The sequence below is a fragment of the Sorex fumeus genome, unplaced genomic scaffold, assembly GCF_029834395.1.
Source record: "Sorex fumeus unplaced genomic scaffold, SorFum_2.1 ptg000043l, whole genome shotgun sequence".
Lineage (NCBI taxonomy): Eukaryota > Metazoa > Chordata > Mammalia > Eulipotyphla > Soricidae > Sorex > Sorex fumeus.
Window position 1 is genome coordinate 8,683,759 of NW_026606100.1, and position 15,971 is coordinate 8,699,729.

The following is a 15,971-nucleotide window of genomic DNA, read 5'->3' on the forward strand; positions in this document are numbered from 1 at the left end:
GAAATGGTGATGGCATTCACTTAACCAAAATTAGTTCCAATTACAATGTAAGAACAGGGAGCTTAAGGGGAATACCACTAATTCTTATTTTTCAGACATCACCAAAATCATTTTATAAATCAGAATTTTAGATTCCAGTAAGCAAACATACTTATACATTAAGATTAATTTAGGGGCCGGAGCGATAGCACAGCGGGTAGGACATTTGCCTTGCATGCGGCCAACCCGGGTTCAATCCCCGGCGTCCCATATGGTCCCCCCAGCACCGCTAGGAATGGTTTCTGAGTGCAGAGCCAGGAGTGACTCCTGAGCATCACTGAGTATGACCCCCAAAAAGGCAAAAAAAAAAAAAAAAATTAAAATATGTGGGCACACGCATGGACTTTTCATATTTAACTTCTAGTGAATCACAGAAGAAAATGTAAACTTGAAATAATAATTTCCACTGTAACATAAATGGTCTGATTTTCATGACACTGGTACAGGCTATATCTTCACTTATTACCGTACTATGCTTTGTTAAAAGAATATTATGTGGTCTTTAAACTTTTCAAAATATAACAACAAATTTAAATTTAAGTACACCAAGTCCTTTATATTATTCTAGAGTATCAATTTATATGGCACATGACAATGAGAAATGAAGTCTCTCATTTGTTGACAGAAGAATACAGAATCCATAATGAACAAATCTGAAATACAGAATCCATTCTGGGGAACTGTCCCCAGATATCAGCTTACTTAAAAATATATGCACAATCTGTCAAGAATCTTGGAACTTCTTTAGAATTAGAACATTAGTTCTATGTACCAATGTTCTAATTAGTATTACTATTATGTACTTGAGACTACTGAGTGCTGACTAAGGCCCTAAAAAAAGTGAAGTACCTCTCTCTTAAGCATGAAACTAATTCTCTATTCCCAAGCTGGAAAAGGGCCATACCAGATAGGGAAGAGGTGGGGGGGAGAGGTGTGAAACAAGACCAAAAAAACCACTTATAAGAAACTTCTTAATCACATTTGGCTGCTTATTATTTAAAATTCCAATGACTTCAAGCAATTTAAATTATAAACTCTCATTTAATAAAACACCCACACAATGACAAGAATGAGACTTTAATCAGTTTTAAGTGGAGTTTATAACACTAAGAGATAAAGGGTTGTTAACAAACACAATAACAAATGGACATCTGATTGGTATGAGGCATTATCCTGTACACATATTTTTTTTTCTGTGTATTCTCAGTGCATAGCATTTACACACAGAGCCACTGCTGCACAGCACAAGAGTATCTGAAGAGGCTGAATCAGAGTAAGGCTGTTTAACAGACTGAAATTTTTTAGTATATATATTCTATATGAAAACAAATTGAACTTCTGAACTGGCAGGGTAGAAGGCAACTCTGCCAAACACTGCAGTGAAAGCCCACCCTTTAGTGCACAGTTCCACCCCTTCTGTCTGCATGCATGACACATTAACAGTATTTAAAGGTAAACGAGGCACTTTGTGGCAACCACAGCCATCGTTATGAACATATTGCACAAATTTTCTAGAACTAAACATTTAACTTGTACCCTATTTTTATTTTTTAAAGCTGAAACATTTGATGCTGCCGGTAAACTCCACTTTAAGTTTTTAACCTGTGCCACAGCAAAGAATGGTGATGCTATTTATTCAACTACCCTTTAATAATTATGGCAAAAAAATTTTTTTTCAAGAGGAGCTCTACAGAGGACTTGATGGTACAGGGCCCAATTGTAAGCTTTCTTAAAAGTGATGCCTTCAAGTAACTTCAGACATGTAAGCGGCTGCACATCCAAAAAGTCTAAGAAAACATTCCAGAAAATCAAATAGATTACCTACAGAATGCATTTCAGGCTAATTGTGAATACTGTCATAAATAAAGTTTTTATTAGGACTTGAAAACCTTTCAGTCATAGCAATTCTTGTCAAATTCTATGGGAATAGTAACTGAAATAAAGGAGAGTAGTAGTATGTATAATATATATTTATATATATAATATATATAATGCCATTTTTTCCATTTCCAATGACTACACCATAAAATGTAAGCAAGGCTTCTCAAAAACATCGAAACATTCAAAATCAAAACCCTCATTCAGACCTTCACATTCCAAAGGAAATATTAACAGTGCAAAAGCCCATTATAATGTCATTAGTTATGACCTGGCCTCCATGTTACATATTGGAACAATACAGTTTGTTTAAATATACTGTGCCCAAACTGTAACAAATAACAGTATTAGTAACTATTTTCAAAACATGAAGAGTTGGTTTTTATTTTAGTCAACAATTTTCAGTTTTTATGAAAGGTAACGTGGCATATAAATTTCAACAATAAGATCTTAGGAAGAGTTGTCTCTAACTTAACCAATTTAACTTATGAGCAGTCAATCAATTCCCTATGTATCAATGTTTAAATATAAATGTGTAAATCCTAAGAGCTTTGTTAAAAATTGAAGTTTATTAAATGAAACTGACGAGGTATGGAACATGTCAACATTATTACCTAAAAATATTTTGATGAAATTCTGCCTAATCTATTTACCATCAAATTCTACAAATGCTGCTCTAGTAGGTCTAAGTAATCTGTATTTGTAAATTAACTAGGTCAGACCACAGCTAGTGAACAATTTCAGCACCAATAAGTTGTTGAAAATGAGATTTTACACCAGTAAGAAATAAATTGTCTGGAAGTTCAAATGTTTTAAGGTCAGGTATAACTTGAAAGACACCAAATTTCTGGGAAAATATTTTCTGTTAACTATAGCTTCACATTAGTTTTACAATAGTTGTACTCTGCTAATAATCATATGCAGTCTGGGCATATCAAATATGATATTCAAGAAGTAAAATTGAAGTCCTACTCCTAATTCTAGCACTATGAAAAAATGATTCAACACTGCACATTTTTTAAAAAGCTATTCTTTCAATAGCAAATTAATAAAGCATTATGTGGGACACTTTTTACTGAAAAAAGTAAATGCCTTATTATTTGTGCAGTGTTGAAAATTTACTGCAACTCTAATTTCCTTTTTAAACACAAATAATGTCCTTTTAAATATAAACATTATATGTATTCAGTATTCAAGTAAAATTCCCTAACAGTTAATGACATTTAAAAAATGTGCAAAACTGCAAAACTCATTGTAATAGAATGTGTAAGGTCAAAAGGGTGGAACGGTTGACAGCTACTGGATTGAATAAGTGCATCATAAATCTTTAGAGGAAAAAAAAGCTTACTGTAGAATCTCAAATTGAAATTTCCTGTGCAGCATTACAAAATATTTTATATTTAATGAGAAAAACAAAGTTTGCAGGCAGTACATGAAGCATCCACAGCAGGTAAATGATTGAAAACTAATAAGGTAAGTGTATGTTGTTGACTGGGTGTAGGTACTAATAGCATCTGACTTTTAGCACTGGCCTTGATTACACAGGAGATGGAGCAGTCATTACAGCTGAAAATATGTTTAATAAATCATTGTCAATTTTATGTTTCAAGCCCATTCTTTGTTGATAGCCTCCACATTTGTATGGTTAAGTCATTGTTGCTGTGTTTCTTATCTATGATCACTTTAATTTTATATCCCTTCATCTGTGTATTTTTAGATGTTATAGAAGGTTCATTCCTGTACCCCAATACAGATTCACTCTCTCTAGCTGCCTTTTCTAGCACCATTATGCTTTAAAAAAATTTAAAATGCACAAACAACAAGCAGTGACAGCGGCCAATTCTTCAAATGTCCAGATTAATAACTGTAGCATGCTAAAGAAAGGTGTATGTAAATAGCCGGAGATGGTATATGGTCCAGAATCCAGCATAAAATATATCCCTTTCTAAGCATTCCCTCCTTTCCCCTAACCTGAATCCATGCATTAGAATGTAGCTAAACCCTTTTAGAAACTCCTCTTAGCCAACTGCAAACTTATCTGTTGCCACAAGTGCAAAGGGGTTGGATGTGAACCTGTATAACACAAAGTTATTTTAGCCACTTCAATTGGTGACAGAACACAAAATGAAAATTCCTAGGTATACACATCAGTCTGTCTCCACTTTTTATAAAACTGGAATAAAATGGGAAAGTGCCATCTTTATTTATCCTAATTGGATTTTAAATGTCCTTTTGACACAAAAAGGTATATACATAACACAGCTACACAATCTTTTTATTAACTGGACAACAAGTGTCAAAACCCTGTGGATGTATAGGGTAAAACAAGATTGGTCAAGAAAAGAGAATTGTTCCTATAACTGGTAACCTGATACAATGTCCTATTGCCATTTAAAAAAAAAAAAGGTCCATTCATTTCAGTTTATTCAAGTTTGTTTTCATGGTGTTTTATCCCTCTTGATTAAAAAAAAAAATTCAAACTTTAGTAATTTGTGTATGCTGATCTTCATCAAAAGGTTCATTCTCTGGATCAGAGTCAGTGGTGTCAGAATATCTATAATGATCAGGTTCATTGTCACTAACATCCGGTGTTACAGAAGTTGAACTGCTAGCCTCTGGATTTGATGGCTCCTCTACTGTTTTTGTGAAGTATAGCTTCACCTAGAAAAAGAAGAAATTAAATTTTAAAAAAGTCTTTAAATATAATTTGTATTTAATTACAACGCAGAGTCTCCTGCCCCCACGCCTGGCTGTCCTCACAGAGGAACCCAGGTGTGCGGGACCCAGGGCTGAGATCTCCAAGCCTGCTCGGATCGGGACTGGGCCTCCTCCACCCAGATCCCCCATCTTCCAGTAGCTAGACAGTTACACCCACCAACTGCCGTGTAACCTGATCAATGGCCAAGATCCAGAGACTATAAAACCAAGCTCCTGGAAGTGCATGGCCACATTTGAGGTCGTGCAACCTCTTATTCACCACTTCTCACTCTCAGAGAACCAGGCAGGCTACTGAGAGTATCCTGCCCACATATATGCCTGACTGGGAACACCTGTAAAGGTGATTAGAGGCTGCCCCAAAAGCCTCCATCCCTCTCGAAGAGCCCGGCAAGCTACTGAGAGTATTCTGCCTGCACGGCAGAGCCTGGCAAGTATTCGATAAGCCAAAAATAGTAACACTGATGGTCCTCATTCCCCTGACCCTGAAAGAACCCCCAATATGCCATCGGGGTACACTAGCACGTGATAGGGACGAATGGAAACATTACTGGTGCCCGCTCAATGAACAACAAGGTGATAGTGATATAGTGATAGTGATAGTGAATTACAACACAGATTTTTTTTTAACAGATCCACTTTTAAGTACCATGACAAATGTAATTATGAGATTGCCTACACTCTATTGTAATTTCCTGAAAAGATAACTTGGGGTGTTGAACACTTTTTTTTTTTACAATAAGCATTAATCTAAGGCATTAAGTCCATCTAGAAAAAGAAATATACTGGAACAAGTTCATCAAAGTTCTCATATTTTAAATCACAGAATTTAATTCATAAGTGCATGAGTTACAAAAGTATGTTTCACTTCCTACCTGTCTCAAAATCCATGTATCTGAACAAACATCACTACATAAATACTATAGTGATCAATAATGATGGTTAGGATTCTATTTCCCCTAAGCCTTACCTAATGTTGAGGAGGAGGAAGAGAAAAGCTAAGATCGTACAGAGTTCAAACCCATTGCTTTTCCTTTTCTCTTTTTATTTGTTTGGAGGTCAGTCGGCAGTCTCAGTGTTCAGGGGTCATTTCCAGCGTGTTCAAGGGGCCACACAGTACTGGGGACTAGAACCCGGGATTCTTGCACGAAGGGTGTGTTTGTTCCAGCCTGCTATCTCAGTCTCTGTCTGTCTCTCCGCCCAACCCCCTCCCCCCGGTGGTTTTCAAATGTTTTTAAGTCTTCAGACCTGCATTGACTCTATGGTTGATAACCACTGCTCTTTTAGTAGGTCAAAGGCCTTCTAGGCAAAGGTCTAACCAACTCTATATGGCACGCATATATATTTTTTCCCCTTTTTTCTGGACATCTACAGTGATGTTTGGGGGTCCAGGAGCCATTCTCAACATTCCACAGATTGGAGGTCCAGGTCAGATATTATTAGTACCACACCCAGTGGTGCTCAGGGGTATTATGTGGTGCTGTGGGTTAATTTGGAACCTTGTGTACGCCAGCCAAGTGCCCTGACCCTTTCAGAAATCTTCCTGTACGTGGATTTTCCATTTTATAAGAGAAGAAGCTAAAGCTCAGAAAGATTAGCTAACTGCCAAAGGCCATATGTCTAATGGTTAGTACAATTTTAATCAGAGCTGACTTTAAATTCCTTGTCCAACCTATTATTCCTATGGCCACTCCCATTATCTAAGAGCATTATCAATTCTCTGTATTCAATATTCATTCCATTAATAAACCTATTTAGTTTCCTCTTCAAATTACCATATACTAAATCTGGTAGCTTATTATTCTGTTTGGGGGTCACACCCAATGGTGCTCAGGGAAACATACACTATGCTTGGGGATCAAACTTTGTGTTGGCTGAGTGCAAGGCAAGCACCTAAACTTCTGTACTATCTCTCACACCCATACTGGAACTACTCTAGTTCATGCAACCTCATTTTTATCGAAACTATAGCACAGCCTCTCAATTGTCCTATCTTCTATTCTCCATTTTTACTTTCTTTTCCCTCCAGTTTTACAATGTATTTGGGGAGGACAAGGGGACCACAGGGAGAAGAGAAACCCAAAATTTGCTCAGGAGGACATGGGCCACTCAACAATTTTTGGCCAGGTTCAATGTTAAAGCATGAGAATGTGGTGAAGCTCAGGCCCTACAGTGCCACAGTTCCCCAGACCAGCCTGACAGTGCTCATCTGCATAGGACCCCAATTTCATTCCTGCTCTGAGTAAATATCACCTGTTGAAAAGATCATCTCTAACCATCCAACTAAGAAAATAGCAAGATCATTTTCTATTCTTCCTCTGCTTTATTTTTTCATTGTACTTACCACTGTATATCTGTTTACTAATAACTCACAAAATGTTATTTCTGTTAACAGTTCTAAGTCACAGTGCCTAAATTTAAAAAAAAAAAAGTAAAGAAGTAAAGGAAGAATAAAAAGCCTGTCTCTCACCGACAAGAACTTAAAAAGAACTGAGGAAATATTGTATTGGGTTACTTGTAGGACCCAGAGAGAGAATGTGGTTAGAGGTGATGTAAGAAAAAGGCCTATAATATCCCATACAAGTCTTTGTAGTTCATATTTAAAACAAAACAAAAGGTCTTTAAAATGTGTAAACAGAAGCAACACAATCCAGTCTGTTTTAAAGATTACTTGGAGGGGCTCAGAACAAATCACAAGTGGACAAGAGGGAAAACAGTGAGAACACCCCATATTTTATATCCCAGCAGCTCATCCACTCACCCCACAACCACTGCTCCAGACTTTATGCCACTACAAAAAATGGGGCAAAGAATAAGAAGGAGGGGAGTGGGGTGGGGTGGTGCAGAGGTTCTCTATGATCTTTAATTTTATTAGGAACTTTTGCTACTGTAGCAAAAGATCTGCTTTTAGTAACATAAAAATAGGTTAAGCAAATTTTTACCAATTAAAGATCTAGAATACCACATCATCCCCAACCCCCAACACATAAATACACCAATTCCTCAAACGTTTTTAACTGACCTTAAAATTTGGAGAAAAGTATCGGTTGGCCTTATCTTTGTTTGCTTTGTCAAGATCGTTTTTTGTTAAAGTGAGTACTAAGAATTCCTTGTCATTATCTGCACGCTCTATACTGCAAATGCTATCAATTTCTTGATCACATAGACTTCCATTTTCTACTTTTTCTGAGGTTTCCTCTGGTCCTGGTATGAAGAATGTATTTACCCAAAAGTGAAACATTTTGTCCTAAGGGGGAAAAAAAAGAAGTATTTGAAAAGAAAAAGAAAAAGTCCTCAGTATTCAGCATCTGTCCCAAGAAGTAAACAAAACAAACTATATATCATTTGATATTCTGAACAGATATCACCCATCTACTATGATATTAACTTTTCATTATTTTTCTACTTTAAGAGTTTAATAAGAGAGGAGGGGAAGTGAGGAAAGAAAGGGACCTGTAGGTGGTGGAAGGAGTGATGCTACCAGCCTGGCAAAGGGTGTAGTACAGCAACACTGTAATCTTGAACCATTAATATTAATACTATTGTAAATCACATCTAAATACCTATATATAAAATTTTTTTTGCTTATGTTTTTGTAAAAAACTCACAAACCAATTGAATTTTGTTTCGACAAGTTATAAATTACAATATCTTAAACAAAAGTTCTTGAAAGTTCTACAACTTCCCAAAGAAGACAAACATATTTTTTCTTCTATTGCAATTCATGATTGAAAAATTACCTATGAAAACATGGGGGGGGGGGGGGGGTGAAGCAGTACTTTTTACTTTTATGTTACAAAATGCTAGTTAAAGAAAAAACTCTAGGGGTTGGAGCGATAGCACAGTGGGTAGGGCGTTTGCCTTGCACGCAGCCAACATGGCCGACCCAGGTTTGATTCCCAGCAACCCATATGGTTCCCCGAGCACTGCCAGGAGCAATTTCTGAGTTCATGAGCCAGGAGTAACCCCTGAGCATCTCCGGGTGTGACCCAAAAAGCAAAAAAAAAAAAAAAAAAAAAAAACCCTCTAATAATAAGGCTTTGATAAAAAAAACTACATCAGAACTTCGTTTCCAAATAAAGCAAATATTGTTTCATAATTCCTAGAACTGTGCTTATATGTATTCTTTAACAAGAAAGATAAACCGTGTGATCTTACCCAATGCCTTAAACAGTCATGAAGTGTTTTGTATTAAGTTATCAAGTTTTTTTTTCTTTTTGCTTTTTGGGTCACACCCAGCAATGCTCAGGGGTAACTCCTGGTTCCATGCTCAGGAATTACTCTTCGCAGTGCTTGGCGGGCCATATGGGATGCCGGGGATCAAACCTGGGTCGGCTGCATGCAAGGCAAATGCCCTACCCGCTGTGCTATCACTCCGGCTCCTCAAGTTTTCTTTTTAAAGATGGGAAGACTCTTAAAGGATCTTGTCTTAAATTTCTTTCAATGTTTAACAATATCTAAGCAAAGCAACCTTCTACGTCCTCTAAAAAATCTGTTAATTTCAATTATCTTTAGCAAAATTACTGTATTATTAAGAATATTTAGTCAAAAGAAAATATGCTAGTAATATGTAATCTACAAAAGCAAAGGTTCTATGTATATCATGATTATACTGTTTTGGTTCAATCTCAGCATTTTACTAGAAGGAAAAAAATCACATAAAAGTAAATCTATGTAAAGTTGACAAGTATAAATAATTTATCGAATGTTCATTTCTATGTGCTGAAAAATATGCAAATGATACAAACTACAAGAATAAATTCCTCCTAAATCTACAGAGAAATAGTGTTTCGGTATTTTTTAAAAAGAAAATATAACATGTTATATATAATAGTCAAATAGTAGGAAGAAATAAAACTACCTAATTTTAAAACATTTGCTAATGCTTCTTGAACTATTAAAAATAATTTTTCAAAATTATTAAGATATAATTAACATATACAGAAATGGGTAAATGGGTATCTGGTGGGGAATAAAATCAGTTTAACATTCTGTTATTTTCAAGGTACTCTGATTCTGCATAAAGAAAATTGTATTACTATTGACAAGTCAAAGTCAAATTTAAGTGAAATATTCTCTTTTCTTAAAAAAAGGAAAAACTGAAAAATCAGGAACCTTAATACTCCTATTATTACACTGTATAAAAATTATCAATACATTATCAAGAGCATGTAACAAGGCAGTAACAATAAAGCTAGAGATTTTATTATCACCTAAATTTTGCACCTTAGACTAACCCAAACATTAACACTGTTTTAACCTTAGGGCCACACCCAGCTGTGCTCAGGGCTTACTTCTGGCTGTGTTCAAGGCTCATTCTTTGTGATGCTTTGGGGGGGTTGGAAGGGGGGCAGGAAGACTTGAGTGAGAGGAAACTAAATATAAAATGATCCATATTTAAAACAAATCCAAAATAGAGGGAAAAGTAGTTTGCACCATTTCAAAAAAGATCTGGGCAAATTTTTTTAAAAAATAAAGGTCCCATGATAACTTTTCAATTAACCATTCTTTCATTCTTTTTAAGATCATAACTGAAAGGAGAATGAATACAATCTTTAACAGCTTCACATATTTTTGCATAAACTATATTTAAAAATCACGTTTATAAATTTCAGAAACAAATCTGCAAATTCATTTACAAATTATAATTACAATGGCATATGGCATTTTCCTTCAAAGAGGATTATTTATAATGACTCCTCAATGACATAGAAACCAAAGAATGTGTAGATCTAATAAACCAATTAAAACTCATTAGCTCTTGATCACAAATTCTTTACCCTCTCCTTCCTTATATGTTTTGATTTCAGGTTACTCTGTAAGGTAAGACAAGTTTGGATATCTTTCCCAATAAAAGTAAAGTGCAAACCTTTTTCAGCATCTTGTTCTGTTTGTGGAAGAACTCTACTTTGATGTCACCACAGACAGGCAATGGCTGAGGGAATTCAAAGTACATGAATTTGTCTTCCCGTCGTGTGGGTCCTGAATTGGAGGAATATATCTTCACCTTTAGCTGGCAGACCACAAACTGAGGATCTGCATGGTTAAATACATACTGGTTAATTTTCACTGAAAATTCTCTTAATTGTCAAACTGTGAAAAAAAAGAACCACTATTTTAATGAATAACATTATTAGCAATACACAGAAAATAACTGTTCTACATCTGTAGCCCTGACCTAAAATGAAAGAAACATAGGTCCAAAAACATAAACAATGCAAAATTTCCCCAATGTAAATCTTTAACTGAAAGTTCGAATACTGATAAGACAATTCCATTTTACAAACTATAGGTCCCAATATTAGACTTCTTGCATTGTAGTAGCACAATTTTTTTAAATTATGCTATAAATCACAATACAGCCATGAGTCACTTAATGATGGGGATATTCCAAGAGATACATCATCAGGTAATTTTATCAGGTAATTTTAATGTGCCAATATCATAGAGTATATTTACAGAAACCGACACATCTAAGATTTTGTAGGTATTAGTCAAACAGAGAAGAAATGTGCTACCAACTGAGGCAAAAAATGTAAGACGTGCATGCCTGCTCCTGGCATAAATCACTGTATGCATCAGTGAGAGTTACCATAGGCAATGAGATTTTTAGGGTGACCAATGCTTGCATAGTCCATAACTGACTGAAAAGTTGTAGCACATGACTATATAAATTATTTTAAGCATTAGGATACTAAAATAACTTTCTGGCACCTTATCAACTGTAAGACGGTATTGATCTGTAGGCTGGAGAGTCACTCAATGAGCTGTATACATGCTTTGCATGCAGGAGGCCTGATTCCATCAGTGTGTGGTACCCTAAGCAAGTCCAGGAGAGACCCCCAAGGCACAGAGCTGGGAGAAGCCCCTGATAACTGTCCTAGCTATGGCCCAAAGAGAAAAAAAAAAGAAAAAAAGAATAAAGGAAGAAAGGTCAGAGAGATAGTAAGGCTGGAAAAATGCTCAAGTGGACAATCTGGTTTGATCCCCAGCACATTATGGTTCCCTGGGCCCTGCGAGGAGTGATCCCTGAGGCACAAAGCTAGGATTAAGCACTAAGCATAGAGGGGGTATGCCCCAAGCCCCTTTCCCCAAAAGAAACAAAACGTTTTTGCTATAGTATTTTAGCCACTACCTTGTAATAAAATCATACAATTCAGTTTTACTAAGAGGAAGGAAAATACAATAATTCAAACATCGTATAAATGTAAGCCAGAAGAATACTAATGACTGAATTTACTTATAGTTCACATTTTGGTTTGGTTTTGTTGCTTCTATTCAGGGGAGGGGAGTGCACACCCAGAAATGCTCTGAGATGCTGGGGACCAAACCTGGGGATCCCACATGCAAAACATGTGATCCAGCTCTCTAGTCATTTGCCTAAGTCTCTTTTAATTTTGTTTGTTCTGGGGCAAAACCTGGAGTACAAAGGGGTTAGTTCTGGCTTAGTACGCAGGTATCATGCCTAATGATACATGGGGAACCAACTGATGTAGGGAATGAAACCATGGTTGGCCACAAGCAAAGCAAGTGCTTAACCCATGTATTGTCTCTCCAGCTCCCTATTTACTTTTTAATGGTATAGAAAGTCGCCACCATAAGAGAAAAAGATTTTAAATGCAAAGAAATGTAACAGACGTAAAACCAAAAACTGTAGCACAATTTTTTTATTTTTCCGAATCACATTCATTTTCATAAAAATATAAAGGCTGGGCTCTGAGTCTGTTTTAAAATAACTAGGACTGGAAAGACAGAACAGGAGGTACATAAAGTGCTTGCCTTGACCAACTTCGGTTCAAATCCCCTGCATCAAATAGGGTCCCCCAAGCAATGCCAGGCATGATCTCTAGGCACTGAGCCAAGAGTTACCAGGGAGGATCCAAAACCAAAATAAATAGCTAGTAAAAAACAAAACAAGTCACATGACAAGTACCAGGTGTTTCTATTTATAATACAATTAAAAGTGAATTGTTTCTAGAGATGAAAAGACCATATTATTTGATTTGTTAACTGTTTTCTTTTTTTGGGGGGGGGGGGGTACAATAAGCAGTGCTGGAGGTGGGAAGAATCATGGGGTACCAGGAACTGAACTCAGGGCCTCAAATAGTACTTGCTAAGTGTTCTCTCACTCAACCATACGCCCAACCCCTATAAATCTATTTCCAAGTAAAATTATATCTAATGACTAAGGATAGAAATTTACTTAGAAAGTGCTTAGAACCTAGGATTTTAAATTTTTTACATTACATGAACAGTCTAAACAAAGCATTATTCATTTGTAGAACATTTAAGAGTTCTCTGAAAATGATCCTAGGCCAAGGGTTTGTCATTCAATACTATTTTTTTATTTTGTTCTTTTACATACTAAGATGACTGAGATGATATCCAGTGCTTGTCCTTCTCCCTTTTACTTGACCTGATCTCAAATTCCATTAAATTGTAAGGTTTCAGCTTTTTTGCTGCTGCATAGTATTCCACTCTGTGTGCTTATGCCACAGTGGCTTTATCCATTTCTCTGTTGCTGGGCAATTCCTATTTCTTAGCTATTGTACTAAGCACCTACAATAAACACGGGTGTATAGCTATCTTTTCAAATTCATGTTTTTATGTTTTGAATCACAAAACTATCATTAGCAGGCTGGGGAAGGGCAGGAAAACTGGACTAGAAGTAATAAGGACATTAGTAGAAAGTAATGGGCCTTTTAATAACTATACACTAAAACCATAAATATGAATACTACTATAAACATGTTAAACTACAATTAAAAAATGGCAAGGAAATAAAAAAATAAGTGATTTAAGAAAGTTTTTTTAAAACAATTAATCTGAGGGGATAAGAAATGGGTCTTGAAGAAAGCAAAACTAAATATAAAAACCTAAGCTTACATAAAGTTCACAAGGAATATGTATGTACATGACAAAAATTTTAGCACCAGTGTATCCTCCTTATCAAAATAACTGAAAACTGAGAACATGCCAAATTGTTTATCCAAGCTAAATTAATTTTCCAGTCTAATAAATTCCTACTGGCTCATATATGCAATACTTAAATACCAGTAATACATCACATTAATAGATTTGATGAAAGCATGTAGGTATGTGAGATGTTAATCGTGACAAAAAGGCACTCCAAGAGCTAGAAGCAGAGGCGGGAGATATAGTACTGTGGGTAAAGCACTCGCCTTACACATAGCAGGCCCAGGTTCAAACCCGGCAATGCTTATAGTTTCCTAAGTCCTGCCAGGAACAATCCCTGAGTGCACAGCTAGGAGCAAGCAGGGTGTGCCCCCCCCCACCTGCTATATACGCCCCTCCCCCCAAAAAATATGGGGGGCTGGAGGCAGACAAAAAGAGCTGGAAGCTTCACACTAACAACCTGTCAAAAAAATTTTATTTTTTGTCAGGGACAAAGTAAAATGAGCCATTCTACAAGATTTTAAGTGATACTAAAATTTCACTGGGAATTCTAAGCTAAGAAACAAATAATTTAAAAACTGTAATAAAAGGAAGTTTGAATAAAAATGCCTTATGATTTTTAATTGTTAATTCAAATTCCTCTAATTCAGAATTTGATAGTCCTGATTTTAGGATTTTAAATAGAAAATTAACTGCATCAAGTGTTTCAATTAAACTACATCAAAATGTAACTTCAGGGGGCTGGAGCAATAGGACAGCGGGTAAGGCATTTTCCTTGCACACGGCTGACCCAGGTTTGATTCCCAGCATCCCATATGGTCCCCTGAGCCCTGCCAGGAGTGATTCCTGAGTGCATGAACCAGGAGTAACCCCTGTACATCGCTGGATGTGACCCAAAAAGCAAAAATAAAGGAACTTCAAAATCTCATTACATAAACAACTAACAGCTAACTTCACATCAGAGTTACTTAGAATTTTCTCCAGAAATTAAGAGCTTTAATAAAAATATGTGAAGAAAATTTTCCTCAAATCACTAAAAGATTTTCCTTATAATATGCATTTTACATTAAAATGCATATTTATCTAAAGATAAATAAGACCTAGCTTATCAGAATTCCTATGTTAGTAGGTTTCTACTAACTCATAAGACACAATTCTGATATATAGCCTTTGATACAATTGACTTAAGTTCTTAAAATATGAAAAGATCTGTACCAATAAGCAAAAATCAGATTAACTTTCTGGGTATAGTGATATAGTTGAGAGAAAAAAAATCACATTGATAATTGCTTATTAACAACACTTTAAAAAATGTAGAATATGGGAACTTTTATCTTGAAATATTAGGAAAACGATCAAATACAAAAACAATTAACCTCATTAATTGTTTATAGATTTAATTTTTGCCACTTTTGATTTCTTCACTGATTCCTCCTTCAGTCCAACTGCTGCTGTTCTCCCATCTCAATCTTCCTCAATCTTCCCTCTGAATTTCCTGCTCCCTAAGCCCCACACCATGTTCACATGGAAAATTTAACTATTATGCCTCTTTAAGCTACTTCTGAAATTATTCCCTCACATAAAACTACAACCCATATTTTCCAAGTACCTACTGTATCTTTATATCAACAGTTCACTTTCACCTAATATAAAATATGCTACCGGTATCAACAATCACGTACCCAAGTCTCAGATATACAGCGTTCTTTCCTCCTTCTTCTACAAAGTATTCTGACAAAAATCAAAGCTTGGACAAGATCTTAAGATATAAGTGGTCAAAAGAACAAACAAGACAAATCAAATCCCACATAATTACCAAGCATTGGTGGCTTAAAGTAAATCATATAACTAATTTACTTTCTACCATTTCCCTCTCTTGCAATGATTTCTACACATATAGAATTATATATAATATACAGCTTGAGCCTCAAGAATTACAACTTGTTACTATTTCAAAGTCACATCAATACTGGTAATCCAGGCTCCTTTAACAGCTAGTCACAAGTTCCACTCATCTCACTGTCTTGTCAATTTCTTAGCCAGCATTTCTTCCTAATGTTTGATTGAAGTTTTCCATTGCCTTTATTTCCTTCAGATTTAATGCTAATTTAAACTACTTTCTCCAATATTCAAGAACACATGAACTTCCTTCACAAAACTATGACAATTCTCCCAAAATTTATTTTCTGAATATGGCAATTATAACCTAGATATATAACCTTACATTTAATTGTATACTATTTATGTAATAAGTGTTTTTTATACAATTAAATCAGAGTCTAACAGACAACTAAAAATTATAAAGATTAAAAAAGATTTCAGTATGCAGTAATTTTAAAATGCAACACTAGGAAACAACCATAATAATAATTCATTTAAATTCAGGCAAGGCACAGACGTGACAGAAAATTTTTGCTAGGAAG

General features: G+C 35.6%; 1 protein-coding gene across 1 annotated transcript in view; it reads right to left on the bottom strand.

The window, feature by feature from the left end:
- Positions 1–1,100: 1,100 nt before the first annotated feature.
- PTEN (phosphatase and tensin homolog) overlaps positions 1,101–15,971 on the bottom strand; it is a 103,481-nt gene continuing 88,610 nt past the window's right edge. The window contains exons 8-10 of the mRNA XM_056120825.1: positions 10,502–10,668; positions 7,655–7,879; positions 1,101–4,578 (exon numbers count right to left, since the gene is read on the bottom strand). Of these exons, the coding sequence (XP_055976800.1) occupies positions 4,393–4,578; positions 7,655–7,879; positions 10,502–10,668 (578 nt within the window). The 3' untranslated portion in view covers positions 1,101–4,392. The remainder of the gene's footprint in view (positions 4,579–7,654; positions 7,880–10,501; positions 10,669–15,971) is intronic.